The 20,159-nt window shown below is 37.3% G+C and overlaps 1 protein-coding gene across 1 annotated transcript in view; it reads left to right on the forward strand.

The window, feature by feature from the left end:
• LOC143248974 (E3 ubiquitin-protein ligase FANCL-like) overlaps positions 1-20,159 on the forward strand; it is a 64,224-nt gene that overhangs the window by 30,192 nt on the left and 13,873 nt on the right. The window contains exons 7-8 of the mRNA XM_076498047.1: positions 4,469-4,534; positions 16,086-16,239. Coding sequence (XP_076354162.1) covers positions 4,469-4,534; positions 16,086-16,239 — 220 coding nt within the window. The remainder of the gene's footprint in view (positions 1-4,468; positions 4,535-16,085; positions 16,240-20,159) is intronic.

The raw sequence follows: 20,159 nt of genomic DNA on the forward strand, positions 1-20,159 counted from the left end.
ACTCTTGCTTCTTGTCATCACTTTGCCTTGGATGAGATCCTACAAGTAGGAATGTGAATGATCCTCAATGTATGTGTGTCACATTAGTTACACCACATTTCAGTTTCATCTACTTCTGTTTTTTATTATCATTCTGTAATCATTACACAGGCTCTAAGAAGGTGAGTTGGTAATTATTTTCTTTATTTTTATTTTTTTGTAGATTCTACAATTGCCATGTTATTTCTGTATATCTGTATTATGGAGACAATGTAACCTACTATATGGCTGGTGTTGACTTGCATGAAATACTATTCTCTCTCAAAATTTTCATTGAGTAAAATGATAAAAGACAGTGTTCAGCCCAGCTGTCCATGTTCAGTACTTGCTATTGAGATGTGTTTTTCTGCAAGACTGCTTCAGCAATATATACTCTTCAAAACAAGAAATGCAAAAGGGATACTTTTGTTATTTTAAAGAGAAATATATGTAATAAAGTTACAAGCTCAGAGTATGTGATGTTACACATGTTAAGGCACTGATTGTCAGACCAAAATAACAATAAAAGTTGTGCACTTTGAAAATGGAGGAAAACATCGGATTTTTTGCCAAAACGCATGCGTGTCCAATAAATTTGTTTGAGAGATCTGCATGTTCTGCAAGTGCAACATGTGCAAAATCCCTATAAAAGTGACGGGTTCTCGGTTTCCATAGCTCAGTGTTAAGCCACCGACACGCAATACAGTTATGCCAAGACTGACTGAAGCACAACGCAACAATGCCATTGGTTGCTTGGAAGCAGGCGAACCTCGATCAGATGTTGCCAGAGCTGTGAATGTCCACCCAAGCACCATCACAAGGTTATGGAATCGTCACCAACAACATGGATCAACTCGTGACCGTCCACGATCTGGCAGACCTCGTGTGACCACTCCCGCACGAGATCGCAACATCCGGTTACATCACCTTCGGGATAGGACCACCACTGCAACGTCTACTGCTTCAACCATACCAGGGCTGCGTAGGATTTCCGATCAGACCGTACGCAACCGTCGACGAGATTCTTAGGCCCCATGTGCAACCCATCATGGTGAACGTCAACGACGTTTTTCAACATGACAACGCCCGTCCTCACACAGCCCGACTCACCACTGTCTTTTTGAGACACCACAACATCAACGTTCTTCCCTGGCCCTCCAGATCACCAGATTTAAACCCCATCGAACATCTTTGGGACGAGTTGGACCGACGTCTGCGATGGCGACAACCTCAACCGCAGACTCTACCTCAGCTTGCAGCAGCTTTGCAGGCTAAGTGGGCAGCCATTCCACAGGATGTGATTCGTCATCTCATTGCTTCCATGGGCAGGAGATGCCAAGCAGTTATTGATGCTCACGGGGCATACTCGTTATTGACGTTGAGTGATGTTAAACTTCACCTAGTGAGCGTGGACTTCGCCTTTGCAGACTTTGGATGTTCAGCAATGAATGTGCAAAGTTTCACACATGTCATACAGAACTACCCAGAATAAACTTGTTAACAATTTGTCTCATATTTTGCCTTTTGCGTTTCTTTTTTTGAAGAATATATATACGTGTGTGTGTGTGTGTATTTAATCTAATAGGCTACACTTAAGGGGGAATAAAAGGACAGCACCCATACCCACCTTGAACCTTCTGTCTGAATTTGTGGTAACCAATTGTATAATGTCATTGTAGGACCTTATGAAGATGTAGTGTTTCATTTTTTGGTGGTCTGAGCATCTCTTCAGCATTTTCCTCCATGCCAGTTCCTTTCCATTTTCTTCTAGTAGACTAAATAGATAACTCTTGCTTCTCTATTACCAAGAAACCATTGGGCTGGATGATATGAAGAGTTAACCTTCAAAAGAAACCCACTTACAATAAACCAAGTGAATGAATCCCATTAATTGAGTGTAGAGGTGGGGTGTTTCTTCCTGTGCCATCTTATTCTGGTACATATTTTTACTTCTTATATATTATATGGTCTGACTTATTGCTCCAGTCACACTACTTACCCACATCCAGCTGAACACCTGAGATATAATGACTGGTTGCAGTCTAATATTAATCCACTTATGCTACACTTTAGCATCATACAGGTTCGTTCAGCAATACCTTTTGCTCTGTCACATTACCTGGTGGAAAATATAACCTGCATGAGAAGGTTGTAGTTTTTCAATGAATAATGTCCCATTAGGTTTCCCTATCAAAGATCCTTTTCAGTGAATGATACATTTCATGAATTTTCTTTTTTCTGTTGTCATTTCATAAAGGAGCTAACATTTGCTCCTTTTTCTTTTTTTATTTAAATCTACACTTTCTCATCCACCATCATATTAATGTGGGATTCTAGCTATAAGTTCTATGGAGAGGTAAGTAGTATTTCTGAAGTTAATATTTTCCTTACCTAAAAATATATTTCAGATAGATAACTCACCTCTGCATAGAACTTTTTTCCCATTTTACCAACTTCCAGCATGTCATTTTTTATGAAGAATGATTCATTGTTGAAATTTGGTACTTGTGGGGTTTACTTTCCATGGAGGATGTGTCAGTTTACTGTTGATGGAGGACTATAGTCTAATAGTGATTACACTGTAGGCTGGCATAGTATGCAATAACCAAGTACACACTTGTAATATAAATATTGGCAAGCCAGACTATAAACTTGTAGCTTCCAAACATCTTTCTGTATTGAGCTATTAAAAAAAAAAAGTCAAACCCACAACCAAGCCTCTTGTCTCATCCTGTCTTTCACAAAATGTTATCAATTCTCTGTGACACTTGCTGTTGGATTATTCAGAATCAATAGTAAGAATGAAAGAACAGATTATTCTTCACAAGATTCCTTAGGAGACTATTTCATTTTGTCCTTGTAATTAGATGTTTAGCTTCAGTTTCATTTTTTGGGATCATGTTTTACTGTTCCAAGCTAGTAAGTGAATTGTTTTGCCTATTTATTGTTTAATTAGGAAGCCAGTTAAATTAAAGTTACTTTAGGTGTTTTATGCTCTAAACACTATATTTGAAAGCTCCAAGATTATTTATTTTAATAAATATTTTAGTAAAAAAAGTGAGGCCTAGTTCAGTGTAAGTTTATACTCAAAGGTCATATTGGTCATGTATTTCAATTGTCTTTGATAGGAGGATTGTGCTCAGTTAAGTACTAAATACAATGTTAAAACCATAAATTCACAGAAAATAAATGGAAAAATGTTAACAACTGAAGCTTTTAAAATAGAAACTTTGGAAACAAGGAAAATTATGAGTCAAAACAAGAAAAAAATTGCTTTATTTCCTATTTTTTCAACTTTCAGTTTCACTGTACATTGGTCATGATTGATGATTTAACTATAATTAATGTTATGGTTGAAACAATAATAGATGTAAAGTTTTACCAAAAAACAATATTCACATAGGAGTTTCTGTAGGTTATGTAAATAAAATATGAAAACTATGAGATGAAAGTTTTATTTTATTCTTAACAGTAAAATCACTCTGGACTCAAACTAGTAAGAGACTGAGCCAGTCAGTCTCGGTAAATTCACAGAAAATTCTTTAGGGGAAATACTTTATTAAAAATTCTGATTTTTAATATCTAAAACCAAAAGCTTGCCAAATTTCATGAAGGTACACTTCATAAACTCAGAATTATTGTAAATATTAAATAAATTTTAGCAGTGGCACAGTTTAATAACTTTCAGTTTTTAGAGAAGTATCTATCTGAAATACATTTTTGGATAAGAAAAAAAACAATGTTTATCCTAAGTGTTAAGCTTCCTAGAAAGCATGGCTTTTATCTTGAGAGATAACTACATAATGTAAACGTTTTATATTTGTTGTTAATTTGCACAAAAAAGATTTGGTTTTTATATTGAAAGATAACTATTTCATGTAAAATAAAAAGTTAGAGCATGGCAATGTTTTAACTTATGTTTTCACTTTTAATTATTAAATTTTACAATAACCATTGCTTTTGTCTTAATAGGTAAGGTTTCACATAAAACCTTATTTTTAAGTCATCAGTGAACTAATCAGTCAGATCATAAAAGCAAGTTTTAATGTGGAGAACTAACCAGTCAGGTCATAACCATAATTTTTGATTAAGGAAACTAACCAGTCAGACAACAGAGATCAGTTTTGATTTCGAGTACTAACCATTCAGATAATAGCCATAATTATTTGTGTCAATAATATCGTATTATAAATGTTCAAATCATAAATAGAAGTTTTTGTTTAAAGAACTGCTCAGTCAGATTGTAACTTAGGTTTTAATATAGAGAGTCCACTAGCTGGATCATAACACTAGTTTCAGAGACCATGTCAATCATAATGATACTATGCATCAGTAATAAGTGTGTGACTTTGCATTTTTTTAACATTTCTGAAGCTACAATTTTCATGAAGAATCTTTAATTTTCATAGAGCATGAACATACTCTAATTATCTTCCTTTTCTTACAATAGTACCCTCAGAAACCACCAGTTTGTTTAGCTGATCTTCCAGAGGAGTTTATGTTCAAGTGGTTCCCGGTATTGTTGAAATATATTCGAAAAATGACTATGGAAATAATTAACAACAAAGAGAACTAAGCAAATCAGTTATAAGTTGTAAAATATAAAACATTTTGAAGATGCTGCTGCACTAAAAGTAGTTGCAAGTAATTTTATTATGTTGAATAAACTAATTTTTTGTTTTCAGTTATAACAAAAGCAAAATAAGACTCTGATACAGTACTTGCCTCTATTCACAATATAGGCTATTTCCATTAGGTGCTGCCTTCTATACGTGAACTTTTATTATGCATGCCACAAGCCATCCAGTGATTCCAACATGCGTCTCATATATTGTCATAGTTTTTTCTCCACCAGAAGGAGCATAGTACACTCCTGTATCACATGCGACTCCCTCTGTATGCCTCTATCAAACTATTACTTCTTGTTTAGTAGTGCTTTCTTTCAAATGTCTTGATTAGTGCTTTAGATTATTTTAGTTATCAAAGTGGTTGCAGTTTAATATACTCAAGAAATCTAACAGCAGTGCAGTTCACTTATTCTGGTTGCATTTGTTTTTATGTCAAATGCTTTTCTCAACTGCTACAAAAGAATTTTGAAATTAATGTTACTATGTGATGTTTGACAATCAGTATGCACTTTAACACATACTCCAGGTGCTGTTGACCCATTAGGAGATTTGTCTGTCTTTATTCACAGGGAGGATGAACATTACATGGCTGCACCTTTTATATCCAGAATTTGTCCCACTTCCACCTTGAACGTGTGGAACCTGGGCAGGCTAACAAGGACTTTTCTTGCCTGTTTAAACCTCCAGAATTTGCTGCTGTACCTTCCCGTGCCCTTCCCAAGGATTCTGTTTGGCCATCCACAGTTTCTAGGACTTTATTTATCAAGTGTATGAAGTTCTGTCTCTTCCTTGTTTATCTTATGACCTGCATCCTTCTAGTTTCACCCATACCCAATGTTCCTGCTCCCATCTTACCATCACATCTCTTTGGCAGTATCTTTTCACTATTCATCTCCTGCCTGAGGTTTTTCACAGAAATTCTGAGGGATTTTCTGTGGATATTCTCTCCCTCTTTACATCCACTTTGGCTCATTTGTCATTTTCAGTTCTGACTTTGCAAATATGATTTTTCTGTTGTTGGGACCATTTAGATCCATGATATCTCAAACTTGTTTACCTGCTCCTTTTCTCCAGGATTTGTTTATGGCTCTGTTTTTAAGGCATTTTGCCTTTACAGTACCAAAGCTCTTGGAATGTCAGGTGGCATTTCCCAACATCAGTCTACCCTTTCACATCTGGTTACCCATTTACCTCAGTCGGAGCTGAGTATAGTACTGATTTTGGTTTCCTGTGCTTCCCTTTCCCGACCATTATCTGTATCTCCTAGATTTGATGGGAGCTTGACTTGCAGCCTTTGTTCATTGGTGGCATCCTTTCACCACTGATGTTTGCATTCTTCAGATCTTTTCAGAGGGACTTGAAATTCAATTTTTTGTCCATCTCCCTTGTCTCAGGTACTTGTTTTCTTCCCTTCTCCTTGAAATTCCAGCATGTATCAAAGGTGATACAGGTTCTCTTCACCCAAAAAGCTACTGAAACTATTCCACATCCCTCTCCAGGGTTTTACTCTTGTGTGTTTTTGGTTCTCAAGAATACTGGGGACTTGAGACCTGACATCGATCTGTTCTATTTCAGTCTTATTTTTTCCAAGCTTCTCAGGTGGTCTGGTTGATCAAATTGGAGAAGTCCTTCCTATGTTCTACCCAATATCTTGTGCATTTAAGTGTCTTTTTCTACATTCATCTTAGTCAGATTCTACCTCCTCTTCTTTTACTCTGTTCTATGGAATTGTCAGTTTGCCATGCTTCAAGCTCCTAGATCACTCTCTTTCCATTGTCAGACATTTTCTGGTGATGATCCATTCTGATAATTCAGTGGTGGTGGCTTATGTCAACCACCAAGGCAGCATCTGGTTGAGATCCCTTTTGTCACATTAGATCCCCTCTATAGGGTCCATGCACAACATGTTCGTTTGGCTGTATGTTATGTCCCTGGTGCTTACACCCTCATGGCAGGTTATTTATCCCACTCAACACAATTTATCTGACAGAGTGGTCCCTTCATCTTATTGTTTTTAGGTGTCTTTGGAATATGTGAAGTTTTCCTCATATAAATAGATACCTTTGTCACTGCCCTCAATTGTCACTTCCCCTCTTGGTCCCCAGTACCTCATTCTCAGGCTTTAACCAGGATTGATCCCACTAATTCCCTTATCCATGCCACTCCATATCAGCTCTTTCCAATCACATTCAACTGGCTGACTCAACCATGGCTTCGTTATTTACCCTGACTCCACTTATTTCCTCCTGTACCACTACTCTTATTATCTGACTTCCTTTGTTAACCTCAGTCATTGGTTCTGCATCCAATGCTTCACATCCATCACCTTCGTTACTGGCTTTTGTTCAGTCCTTAGTGAGAAGATCTGGTTTCTCCCATCATGTTACCTTTCATTGACTTGAATCATGCATCCTTCCTCTGTAGTCATGTATCTGCATGGGTGGAAAGTCTTCACATATGGGCCTTGAGTTGGGAATTTCCTGTTGCTCATCCTACCATAGCTAGTTTTTCACACGGTTATTCAACCAAGGATCTTCTCTCTCCTCAGTTTCAGGTCATCTTGTAGCCTTATCACATACCTTCTGTCTTTCCTTTTACCACAGGTTTTTTATCTCACCTGTCCTTCCCATGTTAATCTGTTTCTTCCTTCCAACTTCCTATATGACATACTCTTCTGGATTGGGATGTTAATGTGGTATTCCATTCCCTTATTTTGCCTCTGTTCCAACCTATTTCCTTGTGTCCTTTCCTTCATCTGTCCCTTAAGATGTATTTCTTCTTCTTTTGACCTGTGGGTGTCGGTGGTCTGACTAGTTTACAACTGATATTACACGCACACACACGTACGTACATATGTACTTACTTATTTAAACAACATACTAATGTTCACTTTTATCCAAAGTATTCCCTCCTCCAAATACCTCTGTGGCTTGTGAGGAGGTAACCCCTCCTTTTTGCCTATAACTATTCTGTCTGTTCCTTGTCTGTAAACCCCTCGGTTTGGATTCCTGTACGTGGTGAGGGGACCTCCCAGGGAATGTTCTGTTCTTTACCTCCTCTGAGATCTAAACATCCACCCACGTGCTTGCCATGCGTGGTGACCTGTGAAGGGAAGGACAGGATCCTGGTAGTTGAGGGGTCCAACCCTAACACACCACTTTGAATTCCTGTAGACGGGCAGCCTTTAGGTGGCCCCTCTTGGGTCAATCAGCTGGTCCACTTGGGCTAGAGTCAACCAAATACCAGTGTTGGAAGTTCTCAATGGGTGTTGTGGACATTGTGTCTGATGCTGGTGTTTGGGTATAGTGCTCATGAAACTCTGGCGTTGCTGCACTGTCCTTGCATGACATTGTAGTGCATCCTCTCGTAGGACTCCATGGTGGGTGGGGTTAGTGGGTACTGAAATTTTCCTTTTTCCCTATGGATCCTCCTACAAAAAATTTAAATAAAATAGTGAAAAAACAGTCAATAGGTAAACTACCACATCTTGAAGACTCTGAGCAGCAATCTTCAACATCTGTAACACACGTATCTCATTTTCATATATTACATTCTCTTTCAGAAAAACCTTTAGGGCAAATGTCCCCCTTTTTTATTCAGAAGGGACTAGAGGGTCTTGCTGGCTTACCAAAGTCAGTAAAGAAGCTTCGATCTGGAGACGTAATCGTTGAAACATCCACATCCCAACACAGTGAACTCCTCTTGAATTCAAAGGCAATTAGGGATGTACCTATTAAGGGTACCCCTTATGCTTCCTTGAATTCATCAGGAGGAGTTATTGTTGAGAGGGATTTGAAGAACGTCACGGAGTCAGAGATTCTTGCTGGTCTCTCCACTTGAGTTTCTGCAGTGAGGTGCATCTCCACTCGCAAAGATGGAGTTACACTGCCCACAGATATCCTCGTTTTGACATTTACATCACCACGTGCACCTGCCATCATCAAGGCAGGTTATCTAATTTGCAGGGTATGGCCGTACATTTCAAACCCTCTTCGATGTTTCCATTGTCAGAGGTTCGGCCAATCAAAGATATCATGTTGTGGTTCCCTGACACATGCTCGTTGTGATGGCAAGGATGCCTATGAGTGTGACACGGACCCACATTGTGTCAACTGCAATGATTCTCACCCTTCCTACTTTTGTTCTTGCCAAAAATGGTTGGAGGAAAGAGAGGTGCAGTGTTTGAAAACGACTCATTACATAAGTTATTCTGAGGCTAGGAAATTGCTGTCCGTCACTCCATCTCGGACATATGCTGCTGCACTTTTTCCACAACTACAGTGGGACTGCAGACAGATCTCTCTGTGCTTTCAAGAGAGTTGTTTTCAAAACAAATGAAAAGCCTTTTGACCTCCATGGTTAAAAAGGTTGATGAATCAACTTCTACACCCATTTCTGTTCCTTCCATACATTCCAACAAACTTCAAGATCCACATCCTCTGGTTTTAAATAAGGCATTTCTTCTGATACATCTTTTTCTCCCACCCCAAGATGTAAAATAATCGTTTGTTTGCATCCTCAGTCACTGGAATCCCCTTCCAACAACAAAGACCTGCCCAATAGACCCAGGGCAGAATCCATGGAGGTCGATAGACCTCCTCCGAATAAAGACAGTAAGGAAAAAAGACGTGGTCGTAAACAGAAGGGTTCTCCAGCCACTTCGCCTACACGTCATTAAAAATGGCCACCTTGATACAATGGAACTGTCGAGGTTTATGTTCTAACCTGGATGACATCAAAATACTGATTGCTTCCTACCATCCTGTATGTCTTTCCTTACAAGAAACAATTCTAAAACCTGCTGATAAAGTCACCATTCGGCAGTTTTCTCTGTACTGAAATGACGGGCTGTGTGATGGATGAGTACATGGAGGGGTGGCACTATTGGTTGATCAGCATGTGCCCACCCTGTCTTTATCACTCAACATACCCTTGGAGGCCGTAGCCATCCGTGTTTCCTTGGGTCATACCATCAATGTTTGTTCTCTCTACCTGTCCCCTGGAGAGACGTATAATCAATCAGACCTTGATGCTCTCGTTGAACAGTTGTTGTCTCCCTTTCTTGTCCTAGGGGACTTTAATGGACATCATCCCCTCTGAGGAAGTGCTGTTATTGATAGGAGGGGTCACTGTGTAGAGTGTATGCTCTCTGATCACAATCTTTCTCTTTCCAATACTGGTTCTTCTACTTATTTTCACGCACCTAGTCAGTCCTTTACCGCTATTGATCTCTCGGTTTGCTCTCCTTCATTATTCTCCCATTTTTTTGTGGAGGGTTGACAATAATCCACTAGGCAGTGATCATTTTCCTATACTTTTGAGAGAGACTGGCCATGGTCAATGCCACCCTACCCATGTGTCCCGGTGGAAGCTGGATCAGGCAGACTGGTCCACTTTCACTGCTCTCGCAGAACTTGATCCTGCCGTCGTGAATCAGCCATCAATAGATGACTGTGTGGTAGCGGTAACTGACTGTATTATACAAGCAGCTGCTCAGTGTATTCCTAAAACCTCAACACGTTTTCCATGATATCCTTGTCCGTGGTGGAATGCTGCTTGATATCCCACACTTTCGAACTGCATCGCTTTCCAACGGGCCCATGCACATGCTAAGTGGGTAAGATGTCAAAGCCAGAAGGAATCTTGGATTAAGTTTACAACTAGCATATCTTCTACCACCAGTTTTAAACTCATATGAAACAAGATATGAAAGGTCAGTGAGCAATATAATTCTGTCCCCCTCTCGATCTTGCTTACTGATGGCTAGGAAGTAGCTAATACCTGGAACATTGCCGATACTCGAGGAGAAAACTTTTGCTGTGTATCTAGCACTTCAGCTTCTTCCTCCACCTTCTTAGCCGTCAAGACTCGGGCAGGGCAATCACCTCTTTCCTTTCGAGCTGATTGTCTCTCTGACTATAATTGTCCCTTTACCCTGGTGGAACTCAAACTGGCCCTTCATCGGTCTGGCAGCACATCGGTGGACCTGATGATGTACACTATGAGATGCTGCACCATCTATCTCCTGCTTCTCTTGATATTCTTTTGCTTGTTTTTGACCGGATCTAGCAGGAGAATGTTTTTCCTGATGCCTGGTGCTAGGCTATTATCTTACCTTTCTCTAAGCCTGGGAAAGATCCCAAGATTCCTTCAAACTACCGTCCACTTGCTTTGACGAGCTGTCTCTGTAAGACCTTAGAGAGGATGGTTAATGCTCGTCTAGTTTGGTTCCTCGAATCAAACAACCTCCTCTTGTCCACCCAGTGTGGGTGCAGAAGACGGCACTCCACCATGGACCACCTAATTCGACTGAAAACATCAATCAAAGAAACCTTTCTCAAATGCCAACATCTTGTATCAATATTCTTTGACATTGAGAAGGCTTATGACACATGGAGGTATGGCATTTTGCGAGACCTCCATATATATGGGTTACGTTGCCATTTACCCATGTTACAATACGTATTCATTCCACATAGTGAGTATCGTGTTTTACTGTCTATTTTTCGTTCTTAGTTTCAGAGAAAAACTAAGGGAAAATGTCTTTCACGTTCACATCTGCCCAACTTTTTTCTTTTCGGGACAGGTCCCGGCCTTTCTTTCCACTGCTGCCTTTGCCTCCACCCAAAAGAACATTTAGTGAGACATTCTCCACCCAAAAAGTCAAGAATAATAACGATAATTAATTTATTAAAATAATAATAATAATAATAAAAAAAACCACCACTTAATCTTAATAACAATCCACGAAAGGGGACGAAGAGGAACTACACACCTGAACACCCCAGTTGGAGAGAGAACTCTTCTGATTTCTCTCTCTCTAAACTGAACCCCTGCCATGGTAGTTTAGTTTAGTTTAGTTACCCATGTTTATTGAAAATTTTCTAATGGACAGGAGATTCCAAGTTCATGTGGGTTCTACATTTTCCCATTCTTTTGTACAGGAACTTGGGGTCCCACAGGGCTGTGTTTTGAGTGTCACACTTTTCAGTATAAAGATAAATGCCATCACTGAACAACTCCCTCTCAGTGTTGGAAATGGGCTCTATGTCAACGACTTTTACATTTCGTGTCAGTTGTCGAACATGAGATATATTGAGCACCAACTACAAACTGCCCTCAATCGTGTACTGAAATGGACTAAGGCAAACGGCTTTAATTTTTCTCTCTCTAAAACCGTTTGCATGCACTTTTGCCACCAACGGGGGTATTCACCCTGATCCTGAACTCCGTATCAGAGAAGTTTCACTGCTAGTGGACCCTGAGACCAAGTTCTTAGGGCTTATCTTTGACCGTAAGCTGACCTTTATACCACACTTAAAGCAGCTACGGGTCAAATGCACAAGAGCACTAAACATCCTCAGTGTCCTCTCTACTACCAGTTGGGGAGCAGATCGATGTTCTATGTTAAAGGTATATCGTGCTCTTATTTGATCAAAATTAGACTATGGATCAATGGTTTATGGCTCTGCCAGACCCTCGGCCTTAAAGATGCAGGACCCCATTCATCATCAAGGACTTTGACTCTGCACTGGGGCTTTCCGCACCTCTCCAGTTCAAAGCTTATACGTAGAATCTCATGAACCTTCTCTGCACCTTTGCCATTTGCAACTGTCTTTACTATATTCTTCGAAACTTTTTTCCTTACCAAAGCATCCCACCTGGGGATGTGTTTTCGTTCCTCACTGGGCCATACTTTTTCAGAACAGACGATCTGCCATTGCTTCTTTTGGCCTTGGCATCCAGGCCCAATTGGATGAATTGGGTCTGTCCTTGGATAACATTGGAGAATCTATTGGTCATCCCATCCCACCATGGCTTATTACAGCCCCCAAATGTGACCTTTCTTTCAGTCATCTGAAAAAAGGCAGATACTCCCGATTGGAAGTACAGTCTTATTTACTAAACATTTTTCAAATAATCATTCCATTCCAGTTTATGCAGATGGTTCCAAATCAGGTAATTCTGTGGGCTCTGCCATGGTTTGTTGTGGTTTGGTGGTTGCACGCAGAATCCCCTCTACAGCTTCTGTGTTCACTGCTGAACTGTACGCCATATATCTTGCCCTGTATCATATTGAAGCTGACCAGTACTCAGACTGCACTATTTATACTGACTCACTTAGTTCTCTACTGGCCCTGGAATTGCTTCACGTTGGCTCAGACCCTGTTCTTGCTGATATTCAAAACCAACTGGCCCATTTCTCATTTAACATCTACTTCTATCCAGTTTTTCTGGATACCAGGCCACGTTGGGATTTGCGGGAACGAGCTCGCTGACACCGCAACTAAATCTATCTGCTCTAGCACTATCACCATTGTGCTTATTCCATACATGGACTATGGTCCTGTATTCTAGGCTCGGCTCTGTGCCAGCTGGCAGTCCACTTGGAGTGAGCAATGCGACAACAAGCTTTTTCAAATAAAACCCTATATTGGGCTTTGGCCGTCTAGCTTCCGTAAGGTTCAGAAGGAGGAAGATGTTCTAACTAGACTACACATTGGTCACAGTTTTTTAACTCATCGTTTTCTTTTATCTGGAACTGTTGCACCAGTGTGTAGTTTCTGTAACATTCAATTCACAGTAAGCCACATTTTACTTTCTTGCCATCATTACGACTCTCAACGACGGTACTATTTTAAACATGTTCTGTCCCAGGGTTTGTCCGTAACATTGGACAATGTTATTGGTGATGGTGACACTGTCCACCTTGATAAAGTGTTTAGTTTTTTAATTGCCATTAATATTTTTAATCTCATTTAAGTGTTGGATATTTATTCATTACACCTTTTTAATTGTGGTTCCCTTTTCACAGTTTCATTCTCTCTAGTTCAATTTGACATTGAAAAATGGCCAGAACATTAAATAACTTGACACCAGGACTGGAAAGGCCAAGTTTAGGTGACTAACGCTGCTGTTTGAACTATCCGTTTAAACTACCAGTTAGTCGATCTGGCGAGTTCTTATTACAATTTTGCTGCATGTCTTTTAACACTTTTATTACTTTACCTTTTGGTATTGGCCATAATGACACGTAACCTGGAATCAGGACTGGAAAGACCAACTTCAGGTGACTGACGGTGGTTCTTGTACTTATCTGTTAGTCTTCCTGGTGGGTTATGATAATTACCATTCTGCTGCAGGAAGTCCTTTACAACTTTGTAGACTGGATGCCAACATTGGTTTTATGCCATTTTCTGTTTTTAATTGTTGTTTCGTTTTTACCTTTGTTTCCTTTTACGAATTTTACTGCATTTACTTTACTTTTACCTTTTTACTGGACATTTGGCTCATTATTATTACAATTTTGCTATATGTCTTTTAAAACTTTTATTATTTTACCTTTTGTTAATGGCTGTTATGATGCATAACCCAGAACCAGTACTGGAAAGTCCAACTTCAGGTGACTGATGGTGGTTCTTGTACTACTTACCTGTAGTCTTCCTGGCAGGTTATGATCATTACCATTTTTCTAGAGAAAGTCCTTTACAACTTCTCTTACTCTGCTTTCTCTCTTAACATTGTAGACTATGTGTCAACATTGGTTTTATGCTTTTTCTGTTTTTCAATTATGTTTTGTTTTACCTTCATTTCCTTTTATGTATTTTACTACATTTAATTTATTTTAACCGGACCTTTGGCACAGATAGCCTAGCTGCTTTGTGCCATAAAACACTAAATCAATCAGTCAACCTTGTCTGTAATCATATCTGGATAGATATGTGCCCTATGCATGCCCTTTGTTATAATGATGTGTGACTTCCTTTTGTGATTCTCTGTTCAGAGATTTATAACCATTTGGGTGTTTCTTTTGATTTAGGTGGTTTATTCCTCTTTGTTCTTTTCTCACCATACTTTGTTTCATGTTACTTCTTGTCAAATTCCACACTTAACCATTTCTCTTGCTTCTTGACTTCATTAGCCTTTGGAGGAAATCCTGCACTCAGGTGTGTGAACCAATCATAAATTTAACATTCATATCCCATTACTTGCATCACATCACTTCTTCACCTTCCTTGGGTTTCTGCTTTTAACATATGGCTGTATTTCAGACTTCGGTGCGACTCTGTACTAATATTTTCTTTTATTTCAAGGGCCCATGTTTTTTAACCTTCATTATGTGGATTCCATTCTGTGGCAAGTGATACCTGATCACATACACAACACTAAATCTGAATCGTATGCCATATTAATTAGTGCTTCTTTTTTCATGGCATTGCACACTTAGTTTTGAGATGGGATGTTTCATGAGATTGTCTCTAGGTGAATAACTTCGTGACATTTTGCTTCATAAATGTCCTTTCTGAACCATAAAACTTGTGGACTTCATGGGTAAAGTAGAAGGGGATAGCTGCTCATCATCTCTACAGTGCCTCAGTTGAATAAAACAGTATAGTCTGTTTTTCAGAATATGGTTTTGTGATCAACCATCACACTGTGTCAGGTGATGATATACCTCTGGACTCTCCAATTAATTTTCACCCCCATCTTCTAGTGGAGTGTGGGAGTCCTTACCACTAATCAGTTCCAAGTTACTGCTGCAGTTGAACATGGAGGCACTATCCTGAATGGGTTCCACAAAAACATGGCTGTAACCATTCAGGTGAGAATAAAGCAGTGATATTCTGTTGATATAGATGAAACATGGCCTCCAAAGAAGTGAAGCTATTGTCTTGCTGGATCGCAGGGCCTTCTGATACCATTTACACAAACATTTGAGTTGACGTGCCAAAAATGAAGTTCATCCCTTTGACTTGGAACCTTCATCCTACCACTATGTAGATGTCAGTACCTCGTGACCTAGTTTCTTACTTTAGAGTGAACCAGTCAAGATCAGTCCTTATTTAGGTTTCAGGTTGTCTATCTTCTTTCCTCAATTTCTTTCATATGTGTTGTGAGTCCCAGCAATAGTCCACAGGATTGTTCTGGCTCTATTTTTGATTGTCCCTCATTCTCTCTTCTTATAAGTATGTTATTGCTATTTGGACAGTTCTGTTTTATGGTTGAGAAAGTTGATTGCATGCAGTAGACATCCTTTCAATACACAATGTCATATTCTGGAATTGAAAGCTTAGAGCTAATCCTGTGTCATACCTAGGAATTGGTGTGGTTCAATTCACTAGTCCTTGAATTTGAGGTGAAAGCTTGTGGTGTGTGCAACAAAAAAGTTCACTTATAGAGGACAGTGCCAAATGGAAATAGATAATATTGTGAGAGGAGGGAAGTCCTCACTAGAACTTTGTTTTCAGTATAGGAAAGTTTTATAACTTCCTTGTTTTAGAATAGTTGATAAAGCAAGACCAAATTTTTCTGTAAATAAAATTATTCCATATTTTAATTGTTCACTATTAGATACAGCTGTATTATTATCAATATAAACACACTGAGTTATCAGTGCTCTTGTTTTGCTCTTTGTTAATTCTTATGTTCCTTCTGCAGACTAGCTCTCTCCATGATATCCTGGAACAATTTCAGACAAGGTTATGCTTTTTCCAAGACTTTTGGATGTGTATGGATGAAATTGACAGCAGCTGTTGGGTCTTGGAGCCAGAGAAATCTTGGAGAAAAGACTATAAACGAAGACTTGTTCTCAGTATGTAAAGTTTTGTTGAAACAGAAATAGATATGTCAAATACTGATTATTTTGTTACACTTGTAAACAGATTTAAGCCCTGAACTTCATGATACATAAGTATTAAGAAGTTAAGAAAACCAAAATATTAGACAGTAAAAGTAACTATACATTAAAAAAACTACTTCTGATTAATAAATTATCAAAAACTACTAAGTATGTTAAGTAACAGTAATACTTGCAAGACATGAAAAGTATTGAAGAACCTTTACAACATATTTTTGTTAAAATTTCATGTATTTGTGCTACATTTCTGGTATATGCCCATTATTATGCTTAAAAAGGTTTTATAACAATATAAAGAATGTTAAAAATATGTATTTATATGTACCTGAAAATAGAACAGATGAGAAAATATCCAAGACATGAAAAAATACTATTTGAAACAAAACATTGTAAACATTTTGTTAGAAGCAGTTAAGTTTAATAAAGGAAACCACAATATTGAGAATAAAACAAGATAAAATTGTAGTGAACGAAAAATGTTGTAAATGAAAAATTATATATGAAACTGGCTATAATGAGAAAATTGTTTAAAATAATTGTGTAATTAGAATGCAAAATAAAACTGGGATGAGCAAGACAAAGATGAAGACATTGTAGGGAACAATAACAAAAGTAGAAGGCAGTAAGGAAGAAAAAGTGGATAGAATTAATACAGACAAAATGTCTTGTTTATTTTGTGAGGCTTTAGGAAATTTCAATATTGTTTTTTGTTCTAAGTTTTTATGTTTAGATTTGTCATGTGGGTCGTGCTTTAAAATAAGTGTTTTCATGTCACTGGTTCTATTGTGGTCACCAAACTCTCCTTTACTCTTATCTATCTCAATTAAATTTCACCAGATTCCAAGATGCAGGCAAAGTGATATTTTAAATGAAATGTGAAAGTTGTGCTGAAGAGAATTATAGAGTGAGTCAGATGTTAGTTGCATGTGAAGTGTAAATTCTTATTTACAAAGTTAGTTTGCAAGTTGTTTAGATGTAATGACTGTAGTTTACAATTTAGTAAATACTTAGTAATCTTTCACATTATTTTTCCATTTAAGAGAAATGAGAAGAGGGGTTATGAATATGTAACTGGATGTGTGGTCTTTGATTAGTAAAACTGTGTTAGACAATTCTGTAAATGTGTGTGTTCAGGTAGTCTCTCACTGGATAATGGGCACTAAGATTGTGATAAACTGATTGGGTGAGTTGAGCATTATCAATGTTGTTATCTGGATAGTTCTGTTGTTTTTTTACTATAAAATCTAGGTCTTGCTGTTGGAGCAATGACATTTTATGCGTAAGAACTGATCTTCTGGAAGAACATGTTTGGTTTCAGAGATATGGAAAGTGTTCTAGTTTAAATTGGTTTGACTGTCAGGAGCCTTTTAATGTATGCTAGCTGTGCATTTAGGTTCAAAAATGTCAAACCAATGTCTAAAAATCATTTACTTTGGCTGGGATTAGGGTACTGTATTTAAATGATTTATAATAAGTTCCACGTCATAGTGAATGTAATGTTGAAATTCCTTTTCTCGTCTCAAGTGAGAAAATCTAGAGTATCATTGACATAAAGGATACAGAAAATATGGAATTTATGGCTGTAAGTATTGTATTAGTTCAAAGTAATCTACAACATGGTTTGCACAAGATGGACCCATTTTCATACCCAGTGGAAACCTTTGTAATTTACTTCTGTGGCACCATGTTTGTTGATGTGTTTAATGATTTTGCCATTGTTTTTTTGGAAATAACTGTATTACTTTGAACTTAGAAGTGAATAATACATGTGTCAACAACTGGGAGTTGTCCTTATCCTTGTAACACTTTCTTTGAAGCTAGCTCAGCTGTTCTGTTTTTTCATTTGTATTTATATACATAGTATGAATGTTCTTTATGCTGTTTTTATCTATGTAGCACTTCAATGAATGCACCCTGCTTGGAGTCTAAAAATTGCCTTTAATTTATATAAAAAAGGAGTAGAAAATTAATTTTCCTCATTCTCTCACACATTTAAAAACTACTTCAGAGTTGAAATCAGTGTAATTGAAAATCTTTATTTTAACTGTATAGATTAAAAAAAAACTTGCACATTTTGATTTGTTTCATTTCACCTCTGAAAGAAAACATTACTGTTTGTGAATTTCCTGAATTTTTTTCTGATCATAATATACACTCACACTCCACTAAGACAATATTCAAAATAGTTTGAAAAAAACAGAATTAATTTGAAACTGTACCTTTTGATACAAGTGGTGTTTTACAGAATTTTAATTAATTGCCATTTCTGAACCTCAGGTGTCATGGTGTGATGTAAATGCCTATAATTCAGTTTTGAGTTGTCATAAGCTAGTGATTAAACATAAGGAAAGCATCTTTTCTGTTATATACAGTCCTAATTATTTTTTCAAATGCTGTAAAAGTTTGCTTTATTTTACACTTTCTTTGAATTATGATGTTGTAGTATAATAGGGAAAGAACTGATTTTCATGGAACAAGAAGAGGTAGGCATAATTAAATCGTCTTTCATTCAGTTGTATCAAGGTTTGTTGCATTGACAAGGCCACTGGTTTTTAGACAGTGTTTACCTTATGCCTAATCAGTTTAAGTAACTTAGTGAATGGGCAAAGAAAATAAGTAAAAATATATAAATATAAAAGGATATAAAATGTGTTCAGAATTTACTATACATATGACAAATATTGCTTAAATTTGGTTTATTGGGAAAAAAAAAAGTTATTTTTTGGTTTCTTCAAACCAAAATAGTTAAAATTTAGTTTTATAAATTAAAACCTTTTTAGAAAAGTTTCAAGAATTAGAAAGATGTAAAAATCAGTGATTGAAATATACAAAAAATTTAAACATTAAAAAAATTCCACAATGAAATTTTTTCAAAATTTCAAAGCTGAGATATCTTACAAGTGTTCCACAAGAGCTAAATAATTTGTAGAAAGTTTATTTGAAGTTTCACATAATATCTGTTACTTTTTGTTTATGTTGCAGTGCAATAAAATCACTTAACAGATGCATTCAATTATCACACCTGAGTGTTTTAAAAGACCATAACCTGAAAATAGTGCAAATGAAATTTTACTTACAAAGTTTATTTACTTTCTTTAGCCTTCTTTTTAATAAATATCTTAAATCAAAAGAAATCCAAAACCTAAACTGATTAAAGTTTACCACTCAAGTACTCTTGCTATTCATGACATAAGTTTACTGTTGATAGATAAACAGAATCTTAGTTCATAACTTGTAGCTCTTCAGTTGTTGAAGCTGAAAATATAACAACACATCATGCTAATACTGAGGTTATTTGATTTTATTCCAGTTATGAACATCATATTCAGAAAGGAAAACATTTATGGAAGGAGGGAGGAAAAGAGATATAAAAATCAAATTCTAAGGGAAGGATTTCTCGTTATTATATGAAAATGAACTGCCTCAGAGTACACTAACATTTTTCACTGTAATTTATCATTATTGAACCTACCACAAAATGCTATGTTAGTGTAAAGCCTACAAAAGCAAACTCAATCGTACGATGTCCAGTAGTAGTGTGAATTCATTCAGGACTCCTGCAGCCATAATACTACATAAGTGTGTAGAAACCAAAGTTTTAGTTTGTCAGAGATAGTTTATGCAAAAAATTTGTTTCAAGACACTTTGTTTGCAAAGCTATTTACAAGACTTTGCAATTTGTACATGAAATTACCACTGTTAGTAATAGAATTAGTCAAGATAGAAAGATACACATCTATTGTTGATGTTAAGTATCGTAGGGCATGTCCTGTAGGAGATAGATAATGGTTAGGTACACAATATTCCAGTTACTTTGGTGTAAATGACAATAAAATAAGATCAAACTTGTAAAAACTGTTCTCTTGAAATATGTT

The sequence above is a fragment of the Tachypleus tridentatus genome, chromosome 4 (assembly GCF_004210375.1).
Source record: "Tachypleus tridentatus isolate NWPU-2018 chromosome 4, ASM421037v1, whole genome shotgun sequence".
Lineage (NCBI taxonomy): Eukaryota > Metazoa > Arthropoda > Merostomata > Xiphosura > Limulidae > Tachypleus > Tachypleus tridentatus.